Raw genomic sequence first — 18,180 nt, 5'->3', positions numbered from 1 at the left:
GCTGTTTCATTATTGCAAACAGTCAAAAATTCAGAAATTATGGTCACAAACAAGTGTTATTAAGGAATGAGGACCCTCATACAAACATTTTTATCATGACCTTCATTACCCAGCCCTACTTGTGCATTAAAAATAAGGTCAATATCATATTAAAGTCAGTGAATCTTTAAAATCAACACTCCGGTTAAAGGTTGTTCTTACTTTGCTCAGTTGTAAAACTCCTGTTAGAGCCCTTTATATGGTCGCCGTGTGTTCTGGTCAAGTCGCCTTTTCCTCTTTCTCTCCAGCCTTTAATATCCAGCACCCAGAGCATGTGATGGCATCAGATCAAAAAACACCTGAAGCAAAAATAGATTTTTTGGGGAAAACTTGTCTTTCCAGCCAGCCATCTGTTGCAGGGTGGAAGACTGCCACTAACTCCCACTTTGAACTAAGACCATAAAGTCTTTACTTTGTGAAAAGTCTGCAGCTTGTATTTTAAAGTGTTTTTCAAAAGTTTTTTTCATTTTATTTTTAAATTTAGTTTTCTGCTGTCTTTGTAAATGGCAATGCGAGGGAATCCAAGTTTAGCTGAAAGACCGTGAGAACATTAAGAATTAGTGGATTCCACCATCTGTGGCTCATAATGGCATGAAAAGCTTCAGAGGATCTGTGCACACGGGGGTCAGGCTGCAGTGCTTTTATGTTGGTGGTGTTCAGGAACACCTATGAACACCATCAACACAGACATGGGTCATCACTGGATCATGAAGTTCAGACTCTTCTTTGTAAAGAAATAAAACCACAGTGCAACAATGAGCAGGGACCCAGGCTCAATTAAAATGGACTGAGGCCAAGTGGAAAACTGTCCTCTGGTCTGACCAATCACACACTGTGTTTGGAAATCATGGATGCTGTGTCCTTCAGGCAAGAGGAGACCACCCAGCTTGCTATAAGCACACAGTTCAAAGCAAGTATTTCCTGTAAGTAAGGCAGGGCAGCATTAGTGCTGGACATCTTTAATGCTCCACTGTGAATGCTGATTTCAGGAAGAAAATCCTAAACCACCCTGTGCTCATTTTACAGCTGCATGACTCTCTATGAAAGAGTCCATGTGTCTTCTAAAATCAATGTTTGAGTCTATTTCTCAAGCACATCAAAGAAGTTTAAGGTTTCCTGACAAATTTCGGATTATTAGAGGAGTCTCACAGTGTGTTTTTTTCTGTGATATCTGTAAAAATAGTAGCTCAGAGGTTTTAAACCATTTTGCCTGAACTGAAAACAGGTCTGTCTGGACTGAAACTAATTCCACTCTTCACTGAAAGCATCGAGGAAACACAGTAAAAACAAATACCTGAGGAGTTGTTAAGTGTTCGTAATAGACCAGGTATTGGATTCCTGTCAGCTGATAACAAACAGGTACAGGTGGAAACACCGTGAGTGTTCACACAAACATACCCTGATCTCTTTTTAATGCTTAAACTCTAAATGAGCACAGCTTCATCACACAGTTTATGATGGTAACTAAACAAAACACACCCATGGTTTACACATGGACAAGTAAAGTCATATCACAACACTTAATAATTGTTATGAGTAGATCTGCACTCAAACGCAATGTTGAAACATCAGAATGAGGAATCACAGGCTTATGACAGTAAACATTGTAAACTATGGTTAGGGTTACCATGGGGTTATCAGGTAAATAGACAGATGTGTGCAGATTGATTCATAGACCGCTACCACATAAACTTTATCTCTCTTATTTGTCTGTAAGCAAGGTACAAACAAAACAGCTTAGATACGTAAAAAAGCATCTTGGATCCTCTTATTATATATTGTTGAAATGATTTTTTTTAATGATTAGTAACGGTACTTTTAAAAAGTGCATAGAGTGGTGGGGCTGAATCCTCGCTAGGTGAGCAGATTGACTCTCCGTGGGCTCTTTGTAAACATGAACAGAAATCATGGAGTCTTATATAGCACAGTCTTCTTAATGTAAAAAAAATGGAAAAAGGTGCTGATGAAACCCCATCCATCCAGTCATTGCCACCCCAGGACATGGAGGCAGCAGGGAGCTGCCAGCTCTTCCACCTGCTCTTTGCTAGATTTCTTTGGCAGTGCCATCATAGTATTGTTCAGGCTCATTAGTGCTTGTGTCCTTTCACTAAGGCTTTTTGTTTTGCTTCAGAACCAGCCTGCAAATTCACCTTCAAATCCTTCAGCTCCGACACTTTTGGACCTCTGGGCCAACACCTGCCACATAGACATCATCTGGGCCAATAAACCTTGTGGACTGTTTACTGAATTATGTCCCCCAGATCTGAGGCTTAACCTTAACAGGAATGCAAGGCCTTGAGCTCCTGACAGTGGCGAGTAACATTCATTTAGTAAGGGCTCAAAGATAACATTTTTAGCCTATTTTTAAGCTGTTATTTATTTGTACATGCAGGAGAGATCCTCGTGACAGTTTCAGGGCTAAAAACACATTTAGGCTCTGTTAAAATCTGCAACCCACTCCAAGTGTCACAGTCTATTCTTCTTTTTTTTTTTTGGAGAACTGCACCAATATGATTTCTATAACACAGAGGAACAGAAGCGAACATTGGTACCCTCGATGTTTGATCTGTTTTCTGACAAGTCAGTGGAGAAAACTTTAACAAGTGCATTCTGGGTAAACTTGTTTTAATTCCTTGAGTTAACAGAATCTCAAATTTAACATTTTGTATTCAAAATATTTACTTATTTAGACTCAGAAGGAATCGGGGCTAGAAGGTGAGCTGGCATCAAAATGTAAGTAAACAGGAGATTGTGATGGGAAGGACCACGCAAGCAGTGTTTCCAGATGAGTGCTTGTTTATTTATAATGTGTTTCAACCAGTTTGCTTTAGCAGCTTTCCAGCTGCACTCCAGTTCAGCTCCACACCACACACAGCTCTGTTCACCAACTCTTTCTCTTCGAGCAGCTACTGAAATCAGGAAGGTGTGGTTAGCATCATGTACGTCAGCTGTGTCAGCCAACCTTACCGGGCACTGTCCCCTGAAAAAGTCGCTCCACTCCTCCACCACCGAGGTCTGTCATATTTCCTGACTTGTTTTAACAGGCCACCTATCTCACATCTGAAAGTATAATAGGGTAACAGCTGATTGTACAATGTGTGTGTGCCATTATCTATGCTGAACCAGACATTCCAGCAATAGCTGGTGTCTTCCTTATATGAGAAGCACTGAGTGACAAGCAGATACAAAAGGGCTGACCTGTCACAATAAAACAGTCCCAGGTCAGTGCCACATATGCAGATGATACGCAGTTATATTTCCACCAGAAGGCAGAGGATACAAATGTAAATTAAATAACAGGAAGGCCTTACCAACATAAATATTAAGAGTATTCATGATATCAAGAACTACAGTATTGATAACTGACATTTGTTAAGTGATACAATTTAATGCACCCTTTTCTAAATAGAAGTAGTTTTTGGTTTTTGGTTCCCAGCTGGCAAGTAAAAAAAAAAAAAGGCAGACAGTAATAATGAGCTAGTTCTCACCTGCTGCCCAGAGTGCACTCGTCACTCCGTCTCACACCACACAAAACTGACTGTTAGCCAGTTGTCTTTTTATGGACACCAGCAGGGTTGTGGCTTTCAAAATAAACATTTGTGTTCATGCTAAACAAACAGAAACTGCTCAGGCACGGCAACAGAAGTGGAAAAACCTGCTTACACAGTGTGTGTGCGTTTATATTTACAAAAATAAATAAATTCCCCACTGCGGGCAGTCTTTATCCTTCACCCTCAGGTCTTCCACCAGAGGCCTGGGAGCTTGAAGGTCCTGCTGTTCCTAGGACTGCGCTCTTCTGGACAGAGATCTCTGATGTTGTTCTTGGGATCTGCAGGAGCCAGTCGTCCAGCCTGGGGGTCACTGCGCTGAGTGCTCCGACAGGGACCACTGATGCCTTCCCGCTCCTCTCAGCCCTTGGTATTTCTGGGTTTGCTTCTCTTGCTCCTTGTTCCTGATGTTGCTATCACTCTGTAGCAACGTATTTTTCATGTCCTTACTTGAATAAAAGTGCTAAAGACAACACAGTTAGATAGCCATAACAACATATATTTGCATCAACAAGGTGATTCCCAAAGGAAACTTTAGGCCTTCAGCCTAAGCCTATCTTTGCATGCCGTGCTGTCCTTAAAAATGTTAAGGAGCCTGGACAAGTGGAGGACAGAAGAAGTATGAGGCCTAAAAAAACTGCAGTGGACAAAAAGTATGTGAAAGTTATGGAATTGGAAAAACAAAAACCTGACACTGCATCTGGACCTTCTGCTGATTGTTTGCTGTTCACTAAAATCTCATCAGAAATGGTGTCAGAATGGCAGCTGTCAAGAAGACATTGTTAAGGGCTGGAAAAAGGGCAAAAAGGCTGAGGTAGTCAGACAAGAAGATGCAGCTGTCTGATGGATTTATGACTGCAAATTTGAAAATTGTGGTTTAAATTGTTGTCAGTATATAAGGAAGAGATCAGAAGAGAGGTCCAGCAGCCATCTGTAAAATACTACTAATTGAAGACAGAAAAAAGCCTCTAAAATTAAGATGACCCATCAAACATTTGTGGACAGGCTATTGCATCAGTCTTACCTACAAACATTTGTTTACAGATGTTTTATAAAGTCAAATAGTTCTTTTAGTTGTTGTGTTTTGCACTACGGGGCCACCGTACAGAGCTCACAGGAAATTTAAATCATTAAAGTTTTACTGAAGCCTTCCTGCATGCACACTGGCAGCATCACAGTTTAAAGTCAGAGACAATCAGGGCGCCTTCAGAGCAGCAGCGCCCCCTGGTGTTCCCCATTTGTCCGAATAAAAATATGTGCATTTTAAATGGGGGTTTGCATTTTAAAGCTGATGCACTCAGGAATGTTAGAATTTTTTTGTTAGTGTATAATTAAAAGTAGTTTCTGTTTTCAGACCCATGAAGAACTTTGGAAATTAACCTGATTTAATATCTGCCAAGACAGAATAAAGTAGAAAGGAAAGTGGGAACAAATTAGAGAGCAGACATGCAGGATTAGAGTTGTACTTAAACCCAACATGGGCCACCTGCTCAACCAGGTAAGCAGATCCCAAACTGATTTATTAGCAGTAAATCAAAACTGGAAATGAATCTAAATAAAATAGTAAATAGTATCAAAGCTACTCATGCTTTTACAGATTCACATAAGACCTTATTCAGGATTAAACAGGGTCAAACCAAAGACACACATCCATCAATTAATGCTGAAGGAAACTTCTAGTTGGCCCATTAATAATCATCAACTTACACCCATCTGTATTTATTTCATTTTTTTGCAATTAAAATCTGATAATCTGTTAGTGTTTATAACTACTGATATGAAAACAGAAAACACATTTCACTTCAAAACGTGAAAGACACAGAACTTTTAAAAATAGTCAGTACTGTGTTAATCCCCTGCATGCACTCCAGCAACAGTAATGCTGCAGCAGTACTGGTGTCTGATATCTGGCTGTACTTGCCTGCTGCTGTCATAACAGCTGTTATCGAGGGGAATAGATCAAAACAGTCTCTGTATCAGGCTGTAAACACGTTTACTTCTGCTGTAAAGCTGGTCATTTTAACGTGGGGCTGAGTCACTGCTGGAGCCTAGAGTGGACATTAGAGAAACTGCAGCTTTTGGTGCTCCAGCCCAGGAGGTTTCTGATTGGCTGTCTCCTGAACTCACCCGAAGGGAGGTATTGTACACACACTGGTTGTTATTGAGGTTGCTTTATTGAGGTGTTAATGTGTTTTTATTATTAAGGCAACATGTACAGGAGCAAGAGGGTGGGGCCTGTATACATGTGGGTGGGGTTTCAGTTTCACAGTTTGGCCTTGTTTATGCGATTCATGAGTTTCTCCAACTTGATCGCCAGCGTCATGTCTCCTTTACTCTTCAGCTTCCCTGACATGAATGCCATCGTAGGCTTCAGTTTCCCTGAAATAACAAAACAGCAGCTTCACTAATGGTTCCTACAGTCGTCATTTTTTATTGCCATGGTGACAGGTTACCTGAAAACATCTTGCTGAAGTCACTGGAGTCCATTTTCATGACAACGTCAGCTTTGGCGGGGTGCTCGCCCTGCCCCACGCTGCCCGAGCCAGTCTTCAAGTCCAGAAACCAAACGCCAGTGTACTCTCCTTATATGGACATACACAAGTGTTAAACACATGCCCATTGAATCTCCTTATATGGACATAAATGTTAAAGACACGCCCACTGGACTTGCCCCTTTAATTCCTTGTTACCTGACAAGTCAAACTGATAGATGCCCTGAGTAGACTTGACAACGTCTTCATTAATGACTCCTTTGATGACATCAAACGTGGTTTCCACTGGGCCTCCAGAGGTGGGCGTGGCTGATGATGAGGATGGTGGTTTAAAGGCTGGGGTTGCCCCTAGGAAAAAATAAGGAGGTGTTAAAAATGGTAAAGACCACGGGGCTGCTGGGATGTAAAGTCAAAGGCAACGTCTTTATTTTTTTAAATTTTAGTCTTTTCACCAGGTGACTGGCTAAAAGAGCTACAGGGTAATAAACTTAATGTTCCCATTTATTCTTGATAATGTCACAGTAACTGAAAGTATTTCTCCTAACACAAATTATTGCACTGCATTTTATTTAGATTTGAATTTGTTGAATTCCTTTGTTTTTCCTATTTAACGGAGTCCCTTCATAATTCTTTTTTTTACTTTATTGATCTATTTCTTAGACAGGACAGGTGTTCTATTCGTTACAGTGCCTGGCAGGCAGCAGTGTGTTTGTTTGTACTGTGCGACTCTGGAGTCTCATCCAGGAAAAAGTCTGGCAGCAGAGGGTGACCCGGCTGGACGGCGTACTGGTCGAAGTCTTTGACGCCCTGCTCTCTGAGGAAGTCCTCATCCACCAGGAAGTGACCCGTGTAATCATTCGGACGGGACAGGATGGCGTAGGCAGCATCCACTATGATTTCCAACACTGTTTACCGACGCCCTCTCCCCCCAGCATGTCCATGGCTGCTGTCTGAATCGCTATGTCAACAACAAAGAGCAGGGTTAATATTACATAATATTACCTCTGAACTCTTCAGCCATTCCCAGTACGCACATGGACATGCCGTACTTTGCCATCGTGTAGGGATGGCATGCACCAGCACACTCTCGACTGTGGCATGGTAGAAGGACACTAGTAGGTCAGACTGCAGCCTGTCCCATCTCAGAACCCTCAATAAATAAAGGCGCTGCTGGGCTTTCTTCACTAGGACTGATGTGTTTGTGGTCCAGGACAGGTCCCCAGAAATGTGGGTACTAGGGAACTTAAAGGAGGACACCATCTCCACGTAGTCGCCTTTTATGGATAGGGGAGGGGGATCAGTTCTTGTTTTGCGGAAGTCCATTGTCACGGTGAGTGAGATGAGCCGTGTGGAAGTAATAAAGGAGGATCCAAACGCAGGCACTTGTAAAGGTGTGAAGGTGGTTTATTAAACACAAAATAAAAATAGACAAACGGCAAACGGAGAAGGAACTAAACTATACTGGGAACAACTAACTACTGAACACGAACCAGAACACGAACCTGAACACGAACCTGAACATGAAGGAAGATAGACGATTGCACAGAATGGTGTACGTCAGTTTAATGCTGGGTGCTGCTGCAATAGTAACTACCCTCAGTCAGAAGGAGAGGCTGACATCCAGGGATTAGATTACCACAGGTGGAGTTTATTGGCGGTCAGATGGATGGTACAGGGAGGTATGGCATACAGTAGGAGGATGTGGAGGGGTGATATGGTGTGGTTTCTATGATTAAGAACAGGGTATGCATTACAACATGAATACAGATTAAAGATTAAGAAAACTGGCAACAAATTCCTCCACTACAAATCAGTCTGATACCACTTCTTACAGGGTTCACGTTTACTAAGGCACTACCCAAAAGGCGCCACAAGAGGGCACTCCAACACAAGAGATGACCTATTTACACTGATGCACTTAGTAAACAGTCAGCCCCCTACTTAGCCACTACATAATACAGTGATATTACAGTATACAAATTCACATAAATTGGCAGAGGGAACAAACAAAGCTGTAACAAGCCCAAAACAATCAAATAACTGGGCTGCCATAGCTATCGCTAACTAGCACATATGCTAAAGGTAACTAAAACCAATACACACGAGTAGCAGGGTAAACATCTTAAGCATGGAACATTAACTCACGTTTATGTGACGCACACCATCCCCAACAAATACAGGATGGGCTATTTGCTTCCCTTCCCAGCAGCTCTCTCCTCAATCGTTAGCCCAGGAACAAACGAAGACCATCTAGCTCAGAAGTCCCATGAATCCCATCACTGCCCAGAGGGTGCTGGGTAATGTAGTTCACACTAACACAGGCTTTTCTACAGCCGCCCCTGTATTTGTGCAACAAATACAAATCATTGCAAAAAGTCTGTGTTGCACTATGTGGAGGTCTCTTCCGCTGGCATCCGAGGCAGGGTGACCAGCTTAACAACTGGTCGTATGTAAGTATGATCCTTTACTTGCACCTCCGCCGATCGCACTACACCATCTGCTCTGGGAAACACCTTTGAAATCTTCCCAACTGGCCACATGGCCCTGGGCAGTTGCGAGTCCACGATCATGACGACCTGACCTACAGCGAGGTCGGGTGTCAGATCACGCCATTTCTGTCTGAGCTGGAGACCTGGGAGGTACCTCCGAATGAACTGGCTCCAGAAGTGGTCAGCAATTACCTGGCTTTGTTTCCATCTTCGACTGGTGATAAAATGACCTGGTCCGTAAACCACAGTGAAGCGTCCCGCCGCCCCATGAGCAGGAGATTTGGTGTAATGGGGTCAGGATCAGCAATATCCGAGGGTGCGTAACCAAGAGGTTTCGCATTAAGGATCCCTTCTACTTCAAGGAGAGCCATGCGGAGAACTTCTTCTGTCACAATCTGATCCTTCAGGATGACCGGGAGTGCCCCCTTAACTGACCTTATCTCCCTTTCCCAGGTCCCCCCAAAATAGGGGGCATGCGGTGGATTACAATGAAAGGTTATTCTCTGCTTTGCCAGCTGTGCCTGAAGAATGGGCGTCATCATAGAGAAAGCTTCCTGTAACTCCCGAGCACCCCCACGGAAATTAGTGCCCTGATGTGACCATAACTCGAATGGGGTACCCCGACGAGAGACGAATCTTCGCACGGCCATGAGAAAAGCATCTGAGTCCAGGCTTGGCAGCAAATCCAGGTGTACACATCGGGTGGTTAGGCACTTAAAGATTATGCCCCAACGCTTCTCATGCCTCAGGCCTATCTTGATGGTGTAGGGACCAAAGCAATCAACTCCCGTTGACCAGAAAGCAGGTTTGTGGATCCGGAGTCTCGCTGCCGGCAAATCAGCCATTTTGGTGGGAGCAGGCCTCCCCCGCCATTTCTGGCACTCTGCACATTGTCTTTGATATCTCCGGATTACTTGTCACCCTCTAATGACCCAATAAGTGTGCCGTGTCTCTGCAAAGACGCGCTCTGGACCAGGGTGCAACAGAATCGTGTCGAAGTGTTGGACAAGGAGCTTAGTTACCGGGTGTTCGGGAGGTAGCACAATAGGGTGTATGGTGTCTGAGTCCAGACCTTCGGCACGTCTCAGGCGTCCCCCAACCCTGATCAGGCCAGTAACCAGATCATACTCAGGGCAGAGCAAACAAAATCGACTATTTAGGGCCAGAGTTCGTCCCTTCATCAGAGCTATCATCTCCTCCGGAAAACTGTCATACTGAGCTGACTTCAAAATGGCTATCTCTGCTTCCACACGATCAGAGGCGGTCATTGGAGGAGAAGCCGCCCCGTGACACGCATGGTAAGTAGCTTTCACAAGCTCCTCCCAAGATGTGAAGTTGCCAGGGTCTGGAGTAGGAGTCTGGGCCACTGTGACAAGCCCACATAGCATCCCCTTGCGCAGCTCTTCTGTAGTCTCAGCCCTACTAGTAGGTTGGGAGGGTCAGTATGCCGAACTTTGTTGCAAGAACTTGGGGCCCTGAGCCCAAAGGCTGGCTGGCGAAAGACTACAGAGTTCCTTCCCCCTGGTGATGTCATCAGCCGGGTTTTCTGCTGACGTGACATACCTCCACTGATGAGAACTGGTGAGCTCCTGGATTTCAGCAATTCGAGTCCCGACAAAGACCTTGTACCGGCAGGAATCTGACTGCAATCAACTCAGCACAGTAGTAGAGTCAGTCCACAAGATGGTATTCTGCAGTGGTAGGGTAAGCTCAGTTTGGAGAGTCTTGGCAAGCTGCGCTCCAGTGAAAGCAGCACTGAGCTCGAGACGAGGCATGGACAATCTCTTCCGAGGAGCGACCCGGGATCTGGCCAACAGGAATGAAGTGCTGACATGTCCATGGCAATCTGTGGTCCTCAGATAAGCTACAGATCCATAAGCTTTCTCGGAGGCATCACAGAACATGTGCAGCTCAAAAGTGCAACTCGGAGAGTCTGTAGCAGGTGGCACATAACACCTCGGTAAGGTAATGTTCTGCAGGTACGGTAGCTCCTTTTCCCATTCTGCCCAGGTGGCACGAAGGACACCGGTGATAGGTACATCCCAGCCCATCTCCTTTTGCCACATCGATTGTACAAGAATCTTCCCTCTAGTGGTATAGGGAATGATAAACCCTAGAGGGTCATACTGGCTGGCAAGCACCTTGTACACATTGCGAAGAGTTGGTGTTGCGTAGGAGACTGGGCGATGCTTGTACCCCAAGGTATCAGTGGGGCAATGCCAACGTAACCCAAGCATCGACTCTTGTGGATCATCTTGGTTAAAGGTCAGCCAGAGCTCACAGCTGTCAGAACGGGCAGCAGTAGGCAGGTGGGACACCACCTCTGGCACATTACTAGCCCACTGCCGTATCTCAAATCCTCCCCTAGTCAGTAGCTGTCTCACTTTGTCCAGTAGCTGTTTAGCTTGGCAGGGAGTCAGAAGAGACTGGAGACAATTGTCCATATAAAAAGCTGTGTGGACGGACTCATACACATCTTCATTCCCCTCATGGTAGTCTCGCACATGCCGCTGTAAAGTGTAAGTGGCACAGCAGGGGCTGCAGGCCGTACCAAATGGTAACACTTGCCATTCATACACATCAGGTGGGCGCTCCTGTTGTCCATCCCTCCAAAGAAAGCGGAGCAGAGGCTGATCTTCGGGACGCAGACGCACCTGATGAAACATGGCCTTTATGTCACCGCTTATGGCCACAGCATGCCGGCGGAATCGGATTAACATGCCAAGGAGTGAGGGGCTAAGCGTGGGGCCTGGCAGCAGGAGGTCATTAAGGGCAGTTTGCTGGTACACGAAGGAGCAGTTGAAGACTAGGCGGGCTTTGTTGTTGTGATGCACAGGATGGTGTGGAATGTACCAGGATTCAGTGGAACCATGCACCTCCTCCGGAGTCAACTTTACCACATAGCCCGCCTTCTCCAGCTTTTTGATCTCTTCGTTGTATGTCTGTGCTCTGCTGGGGTCCTTGCGTAGCCGACGCTCATTGGCTCTCCGAAGAGCCATGACAGCCTCTTCAGGTGCCTTCACCTGAGGAAACTCTGTGCGGCGAAGCAAGGGAGTAGCATATCGGTGGACTCCCTCTACCTGTACTTGGACTGTCCTTGATTCAAGGATGTCGATTGCCTGCTGGTCCTCCTTTGACCTGGTGACCTCCTTTTCATTCCTAAACGGGAGGACATCCAGCTGCCATAGCCTCTCAACATCTTTGGAGAGCTCTGATGTCTGTTGGAGGAATGATGAGTGCAAGCATGCCTGTCCAGCCGCTGGATGTGGAAGACTCTTGGCAGGTCCCTGCAACGCCCACCCCAGCTCCGTGCAGACTGCTACTGGCCCTCCGGGTGGTCCACGAATCACTGGGCATACCGGAGTGATAAGGTGCGGGTGATCTGATCCAATCAGGATCATAGGTTTCACCTTGCTGAAACCTGTGAGGGGAAGTCTTTGTAGGTGACTATACTTCCTTTTGAGTGTTTCCACTGGGCAAGATTGCTCCACCAGAGCTAGTTGTTCTGCTGTGAATGCATTTAGTATTTGATGCCTCACCTTTGGCTTAGCTTTAGTGGACACCTCCAATGATATGCTTCCCCCATGCAGCTGCAGGACATCCTGTCTGATGGTTCGGAGGGCCAGAGCCTCGTCTGTTGGGGCTAGGCCAAGGAACTTCACAGCAGCAGGCAATATTATGGTTCTCTCTGAACCGTCATCCAGCACAGCATAGGTGTCCATGGTTTTCTTCCCATTGTGGAGTTGAACTCTTACCACCTTCAACATCAATCTCCCAGAGTGACTGGGATGGTCAACATAGATGACACTGGATGCTGTGCACATGGTCAGGATACTGGGGTTCTGCTCTTTAGCCTTGGCGAGGCCATGTAATACAAGGAGGTGTTGCTCACCACAGGTGCTGCAGGGTTTCTTGAGCGTGCAGTTGTCAGCAGAATGGTTCCGGCCACACCTCCAACATTTATTCTTATCTCTGATCCAGTCTACAACCGCAGCCACATCCAGCCGGGAGAACTCATTACATCCACTCAAGTAATGCTCCGTCCCTTCACAGAAAGGGCAGTAAGGCTTGAAACGTTCTCTTTTCTTCTGCATCGCAACAGCCTTTGGACCTGGATGGGCCACAGCAGGTGGTTTGGTGGCTGTGGTTTCAGGTCCATAATAAACAGAGGCCAACTTGGGTTTGTGTTTTGTTTCCAAGTGCCTACTGACTTTCCCCTCCAACCAGGGCTTCTCTGAGGCATACAGCTCCGTGGCCCGTCGGGAGACCTGCATTGCTTGGGTCTTGCGCTCCAACCACTCGGTTAGATCATAGAGGGTATAAGTGCAATTTGATCCAGGCCGCAGGATCCCTCGGTTAAGGCAGTACTCTGCAAAGTTATCCCGATAACTCAGAGGGAGTTTGGTGTGTAACCGGTCTACGTGGGATCCACAGTGGAGTTCACTCTCTGCCACCCCGTCCATCGTGGTAACCATCCCCACTAGACTGGCAACTGACAGGGAAAAAGCTTCAAAGGCTTGTGAGTCACCTGGTTTTATGTGTGGTGTGCACAGCATGGCGCTGAGTTCACTCTGTACCAGTTGTCTTGGCTGACCGTACTTCTGCTCAAGAGCCCTCATTGCACTAGTATATGGAGTTGGGTCATGGATGTAGCGCTTAGCCACTTGGAATGCACTTGGGAACTTCAAGTGATCTAGCAAGATCTGATACTTATAATCCTCGGACAAGTGCTTGTGAGGCCCAAGAACACTATCCAGTCCTTTCTTCAGTAAGGCGAAGTCACTCTCCTTCCCAGAACTGAAAACGGTGAGCTTGGGCTTAGGGAGGCCATAGGAGGATGCAATCACCATTTCCAACATACTGGGTTCTGAACTCGCATGGTTTGCTACTGGGGGCCTACTTGGCTGAGGCCTAAGCTCCTGTGCAGATGGCACAGGTTGGAATGAAGCATATTGAGGCTGTTGAGGCAGAGGGCGAAGTGGGGGGATCCATGGCTGAAAACCCTGAGTGAAGTCCTCCTTTGCCGTAGAAGGTTGCATAGTGGCCGGCTGAGCCACTAAGGGAGGGTCTGGCTGAGGTGTCTGCGATGGCACGGGAGGCCCAGACATCTGTATTGCCTGTGGAGCTACAGCGCTGGCTACAGCAGGTGGAGCAGGAGTTGCTGGATGCACCGGTCTGAGAAGATAGTCAGGACATGGTGAAGTGAATCTCGGGGCAGACGCTGATCTATCCATAGAGGGCACTGTGGGTGGCCCAACGTGTGCAGTGGAAGTGCCGGGGACTGGGGCTAAAGGAGCTGACATCACACGGATGGGCCCTGTACTTCTCTCCCCCTCCTGAATTGATTTGGGCTCCCTGGCTGTAGGATTTGGTGTGGAGACAGCTGAAGCCATTGATTCCACCTCCATTAATGCCCCCTTTGGCACTGGAGAGGTGAGCTGCTCTAGTCGCTGCACACGTTTGTTAAGGTCGCAGGACTCTGCTACAGTCACTTGCAGAGACCGCATCTGATGCTGGATATTAATCAGACAATCCTCCATTCTTCGCCATCTTATCTCCTCCACATCCGGCCTCTTTGTGTAGTGGGAGTCTGACGGTGCCATCATAACCTCCTCTGTTAGATTGGGTGACAGCCTTGGCCCACGTGTATGGTAGGACAACTCATAGTCCTCCAGATGTCTAGGGATACGATGGATCCTGCTAGGACGGGGACTTCGTGCATCATCCTGATCTCTGGAGGCAGCCATGTCATGCAGGTGCAGCACCCCCGGCTCGAAGGACCACTTTGTACAGAATGGTGTATGTCAGTTTAATGCTGGGTGCTGCTGCAATAGTAACTATCCTCGGTCAGAAGGAGAGGCTGACATCCAGGGATTAGATTACCACAGGTGGAGTTTATTGGCGGTCAGATGGATGGTACAGGGAGGTATGGCATACAGTAGGAGGATGTGGAGGGGTGATATGGTGTGGTTTCTATGATTAAGAACAGGGTATGCATTACAACATGAATACAGATTAAAGATTAAGAAAACTGGCAACAAATTCCTCCACTACAAATCAGTCTGATACCACTTCTTACAGGGTTCACGTTTACTAAGGCACTACCCAAAAGGCGCCACAAGAGGGCACTCCAACACAAGAGATGACCTATTTACACTGATGCACTTAGTAAACAGTCAGCCCCCTACTTAGCCACTACGTAATACAGTGATATTACAGTATACAAATTCACATAAATTGGCAGAGGGAACAAACAAAGCTGTAACAAGCCCAAAACAATCAAATAACTGGGTTGCCATAGCTATCGCTAACTAGCACATATACTAAAGGTAACTAAAACCAATACACACGAGTAGCAGGGTAAACATCTTAAGCATGGAACATTAACTCACGTTTATGTGACGCACACCATCCCCAACAAATACAGGATGGGCTATTTGCTTCCCTTCCCAGCAGCTCTCTCCTCAATCGTTAGCCCAGGAACAAACGAAGACCATCTAGCTCAGAAGTCCCATGAATCCCATCACTGCCCAGAGGCTGCTGGGTAATGTAGTTCACACTAACACAGGCTTTTCTACAACGATGGTATATGATGGTGACAGCAGGGAGAACACACGAATGGTACATGGTAGAAACACAGATGGACCAGCAACTACAATGACAGAAGACACAACTTAAATACACTCAGAGAAACACAGGGAGATTACACACAGGTGGGGGACACAGCTGGGAGTAATTAACGAGACGAGACAAGAGGTAAAACTGAACACACTCACATGAGATGCAGACCTTCACAATAAAACAGGAAACAAGAAACCATCACACAAAGACGCAGACTCGACACTGAAAGGCAGACAGAAGATAACACATGAAACTCAATGCTAAACATGAGACACAAATCCTGAAACACGAATAAACAGAAACATGGAACTCTAATAAAAATAATCATCATAGCATCAGAGAAACAAAACAATCATTCAAAAATAAACCAAAACATAAGAACTCAAAATGCTGGGTCGAACCTGACCCAGAACCGTGACATCTATGACCACTTCCTTGGTTTTCCGGGTGTTACGTTATTGATTGAGGATTAAGTTATTGTAGTCACGGTGTCGTCATCATCAGTGACGAGCCCTATCAGAGTGGTGTCATCTGAAAATTTGATGATGATGTTGCAGGTATGCATGGGGGTGCAGTCACTGCTGTAGATGGTGTATAGGAGTGTCACGGCTAGACGGTCCTCACCAGTCGCCTTGCCAATTTTTGTTGTGTTTGTGTGTACTTTGTGGTGTTCTCCTCTCCATCCTGTACATGTGTGTTTGTATGCTGGAACATGTACTTCCGGAAGCCGTGGCACGGAACGGCAGCTGACCCGGGGGGAGTATCCTGAGCTAAACCGGGTAGCGTTGTCCACCTAGTTTGTGAAGGAGAGAGAACTATGGGCTCAAAATGTGGTCATAAATATTTTGTACTTGTAAATCAGTTTTGTATGTGTAAAAAGAATTTGTGTGTGTGTAAAAAAGTTTTGTATGTGTAAAAAGAATTTGTGTGTGTAAAAAAGTGTTGTATGTGTAAAAAAGATTTGTGTGTGTGTAAAAAAGATTTGTATGTGTAAAAAGAATTTGTGTGTGCGTAAAAAACATTTGTATGTGTAAAAAAGATTTGTGTGTGTGTAAAAAAATTTGTATGTGTAAAAAAGATTTGTATGTGTAAAAAGAATTTGTGTGTGCGTAAAAAAGATTTGTATGTGTAAAAAAGATTTGTGTGTGGACTTAGCCAAAAAAAAAAAAACCTGCAAGTTACAAGTACGAATTTTGACCCTATTTTTCTTCATTTCATCTGATTGGTCAATGTCATGTCAATCACAAATGTAACAATCCAATCAGAGAACAGATAGGTTTGGCTGTTGGAGGGGTGCTTTACGGAGCTTCAGGTCTTTGAAGGGAATAAATGCCCTTTTACATGCCAACCCTGCGTTTTCCTTCATCACGAAGGAAAACAGTCTGTGGTCGTCCAAGTTTGGTGATTTTTGTGTCACAGGTCTACGTGTTTAATATAGGGACTTCCACAGCCTTTTCAACAGCGCTGCGGACCGCGGGGTGGGGGCGGGCAGTGTTTTGGAAATGACAGTCTTCATTACAAAGCTTTCTTCGTTATGAATTAGCATAGATGTTTTTATTGAACATTTGAAGAACTAGCAAAAAAACCAGAAACTCTTGTAGAGGACATAAAGTCAGAGATAGAAAAGACAAGGAGCAGGTGCATCTAGTACAGGTAGAGCTGCTGCAAAAACTCACAGAGCCCAGCAGCCAGCGCAACAAATTCTGGATCCTTTGCTTTTAGTTAGCAGTTAGCATTAGCAGCACATCCTGCATCCGATGTGAAAGGACTTTTATGCTGCGCACTGTGACTCACAGCTAGGGTTGCCAACTCCCTGAAAAATAAATAAGGGACACCTCGTGGCCAGGGCCGGGCAACCCAGTTGTCTTCACCCTTCCCAGTGTGGTAGCTCTTTTTTTTTGTGTGTGAAGTTATTTTTTAACCATTTGACTTGAATTTGATGTAAGCAGATGCATATTCTTTGTGATATGACCATATGGGAAACAAATGATCATTTAGCCATTTATTTTTAGCTCAAAATGACAACATTAACACAGTAAAACAGGTCTCTTTCTTAAACAGAAGCCTGTCATGCTTAACTTTTGAGAATATAAGTAAATCTTTCTTTAAAAGAACTCTGTCCTGCTTAACTTAAAATTATATAAATTAATAGAAAACAATAGAACAAAAAATATTCTTGTAACAGTGCACATATAGTGCATTTAGTACAATTGGCTTCAGTTGAGGTATTATTTCAGCTTTTCTAATGCTAATCAGCTGCTCCTGTTTGTAAACCCACTTGTTCCCATGATTACGCATCATAACTCATCATCATTATTAATCTGTGTATTACTTTTATGTATTAGTCATCTATTTGTTGTAATCATCTATCCTTGCAGTTGTTTATTACACAAAATAAATTATATTATCACACTTCTGGCCACATAGCGCTGATATTCACTGCACATGCCCATATTAACCTTAACCAGAGGGTTTAAAAAAACAAACCAATGTTTACATACCATATCTGCTTCTGCCGTGGCCTGGTGGACAAAAAATCGGTTAAGGGTTCCCCGAGCTTTCACGCCCCTCATGTTCTTCATGTGCCCACCATTAGAAGCATGCCTATGGAAAAAGTGCGCCGGCACACAGTGCAGTGCGCTTTAAAGGTGTTATCGTGCATTTTCCCAGCCAGGTGTTTTCCTTTTCCCATTCCTCCCTGTACTTTTGCAGCCTTTTTTTCCGTTCTCTGAGGGGAACAAACATTGCTGCTCTAATGCTGGGCTTACACTGTGCGATTTTTGGCCCATTTTGAGACGATTTTTGAGTCGTGCGACCGATTTGGTGATCGGCCCGATTTTGGCCTTCATCGTGCATCGTGTAGTATACGTGGGGTAACGAGAAGCGATTAACACCTCACGACCAGCTCCCGATCATCAATCGCTCGTGACGTGTCACCGCAGCCGCTCACACTGCTCACGCGCAAACACGTAAACGTCGGTGAAAAAGACG

At 45.3% G+C, this 18,180-nt stretch overlaps 1 protein-coding gene across 1 annotated transcript; it reads right to left on the bottom strand.

Annotated features, from left to right (window-relative positions):
• Positions 1–5,047: 5,047 nt before the first annotated feature.
• LOC146383301 (hydroxysteroid dehydrogenase-like protein 2) lies at positions 5,048–7,402 on the bottom strand. The gene is made up of 5 exons (XM_084932441.1): positions 7,129–7,402; positions 6,799–6,984; positions 6,278–6,427; positions 6,041–6,169; positions 5,048–5,966 (listed from the first exon to the last, which is right to left on the bottom strand). The coding sequence occupies exons 1-5, from the start codon at positions 7,400–7,402 to the stop codon at positions 5,851–5,853; spliced, it is 855 nt and encodes a 284-aa protein (XP_084788567.1). The 3' UTR covers positions 5,048–5,850.
• Positions 7,403–18,180: the final 10,778 nt, after the last annotated feature.

Source organism: Perissodus microlepis, chromosome 7 (assembly GCF_051167445.1).
Source record: "Perissodus microlepis isolate ML-2025 ecotype Zambia chromosome 7, ASM5116744v1, whole genome shotgun sequence".
In the NCBI taxonomy this organism is placed as follows: Eukaryota; Metazoa; Chordata; class Actinopteri; order Cichliformes; family Cichlidae; genus Perissodus; species Perissodus microlepis.
This window is presented reverse-complemented; position numbering and strand designations above follow the sequence as displayed.

Coding starts and splice junctions, on each gene's coding strand:
- LOC146383301 (XM_084932441.1), bottom strand. CDS start 7,402: ATGGACTTCCGCAAAACAAGAACTGATCCCCCTCCCCTATCCATAAAA. Junction 6,428..6,798: donor TGAGACTCCAGAGTCGCACA/GTACAAACAAAC, acceptor ATTTTTTCCTAG/GGGCAACCCCAGCCTTTAAA. Junction 5,967..6,040: donor CTTCAGCAAGATGTTTTCAG/GTAACCTGTCAC, acceptor TTGTTATTTCAG/GGAAACTGAAGCCTACGATG.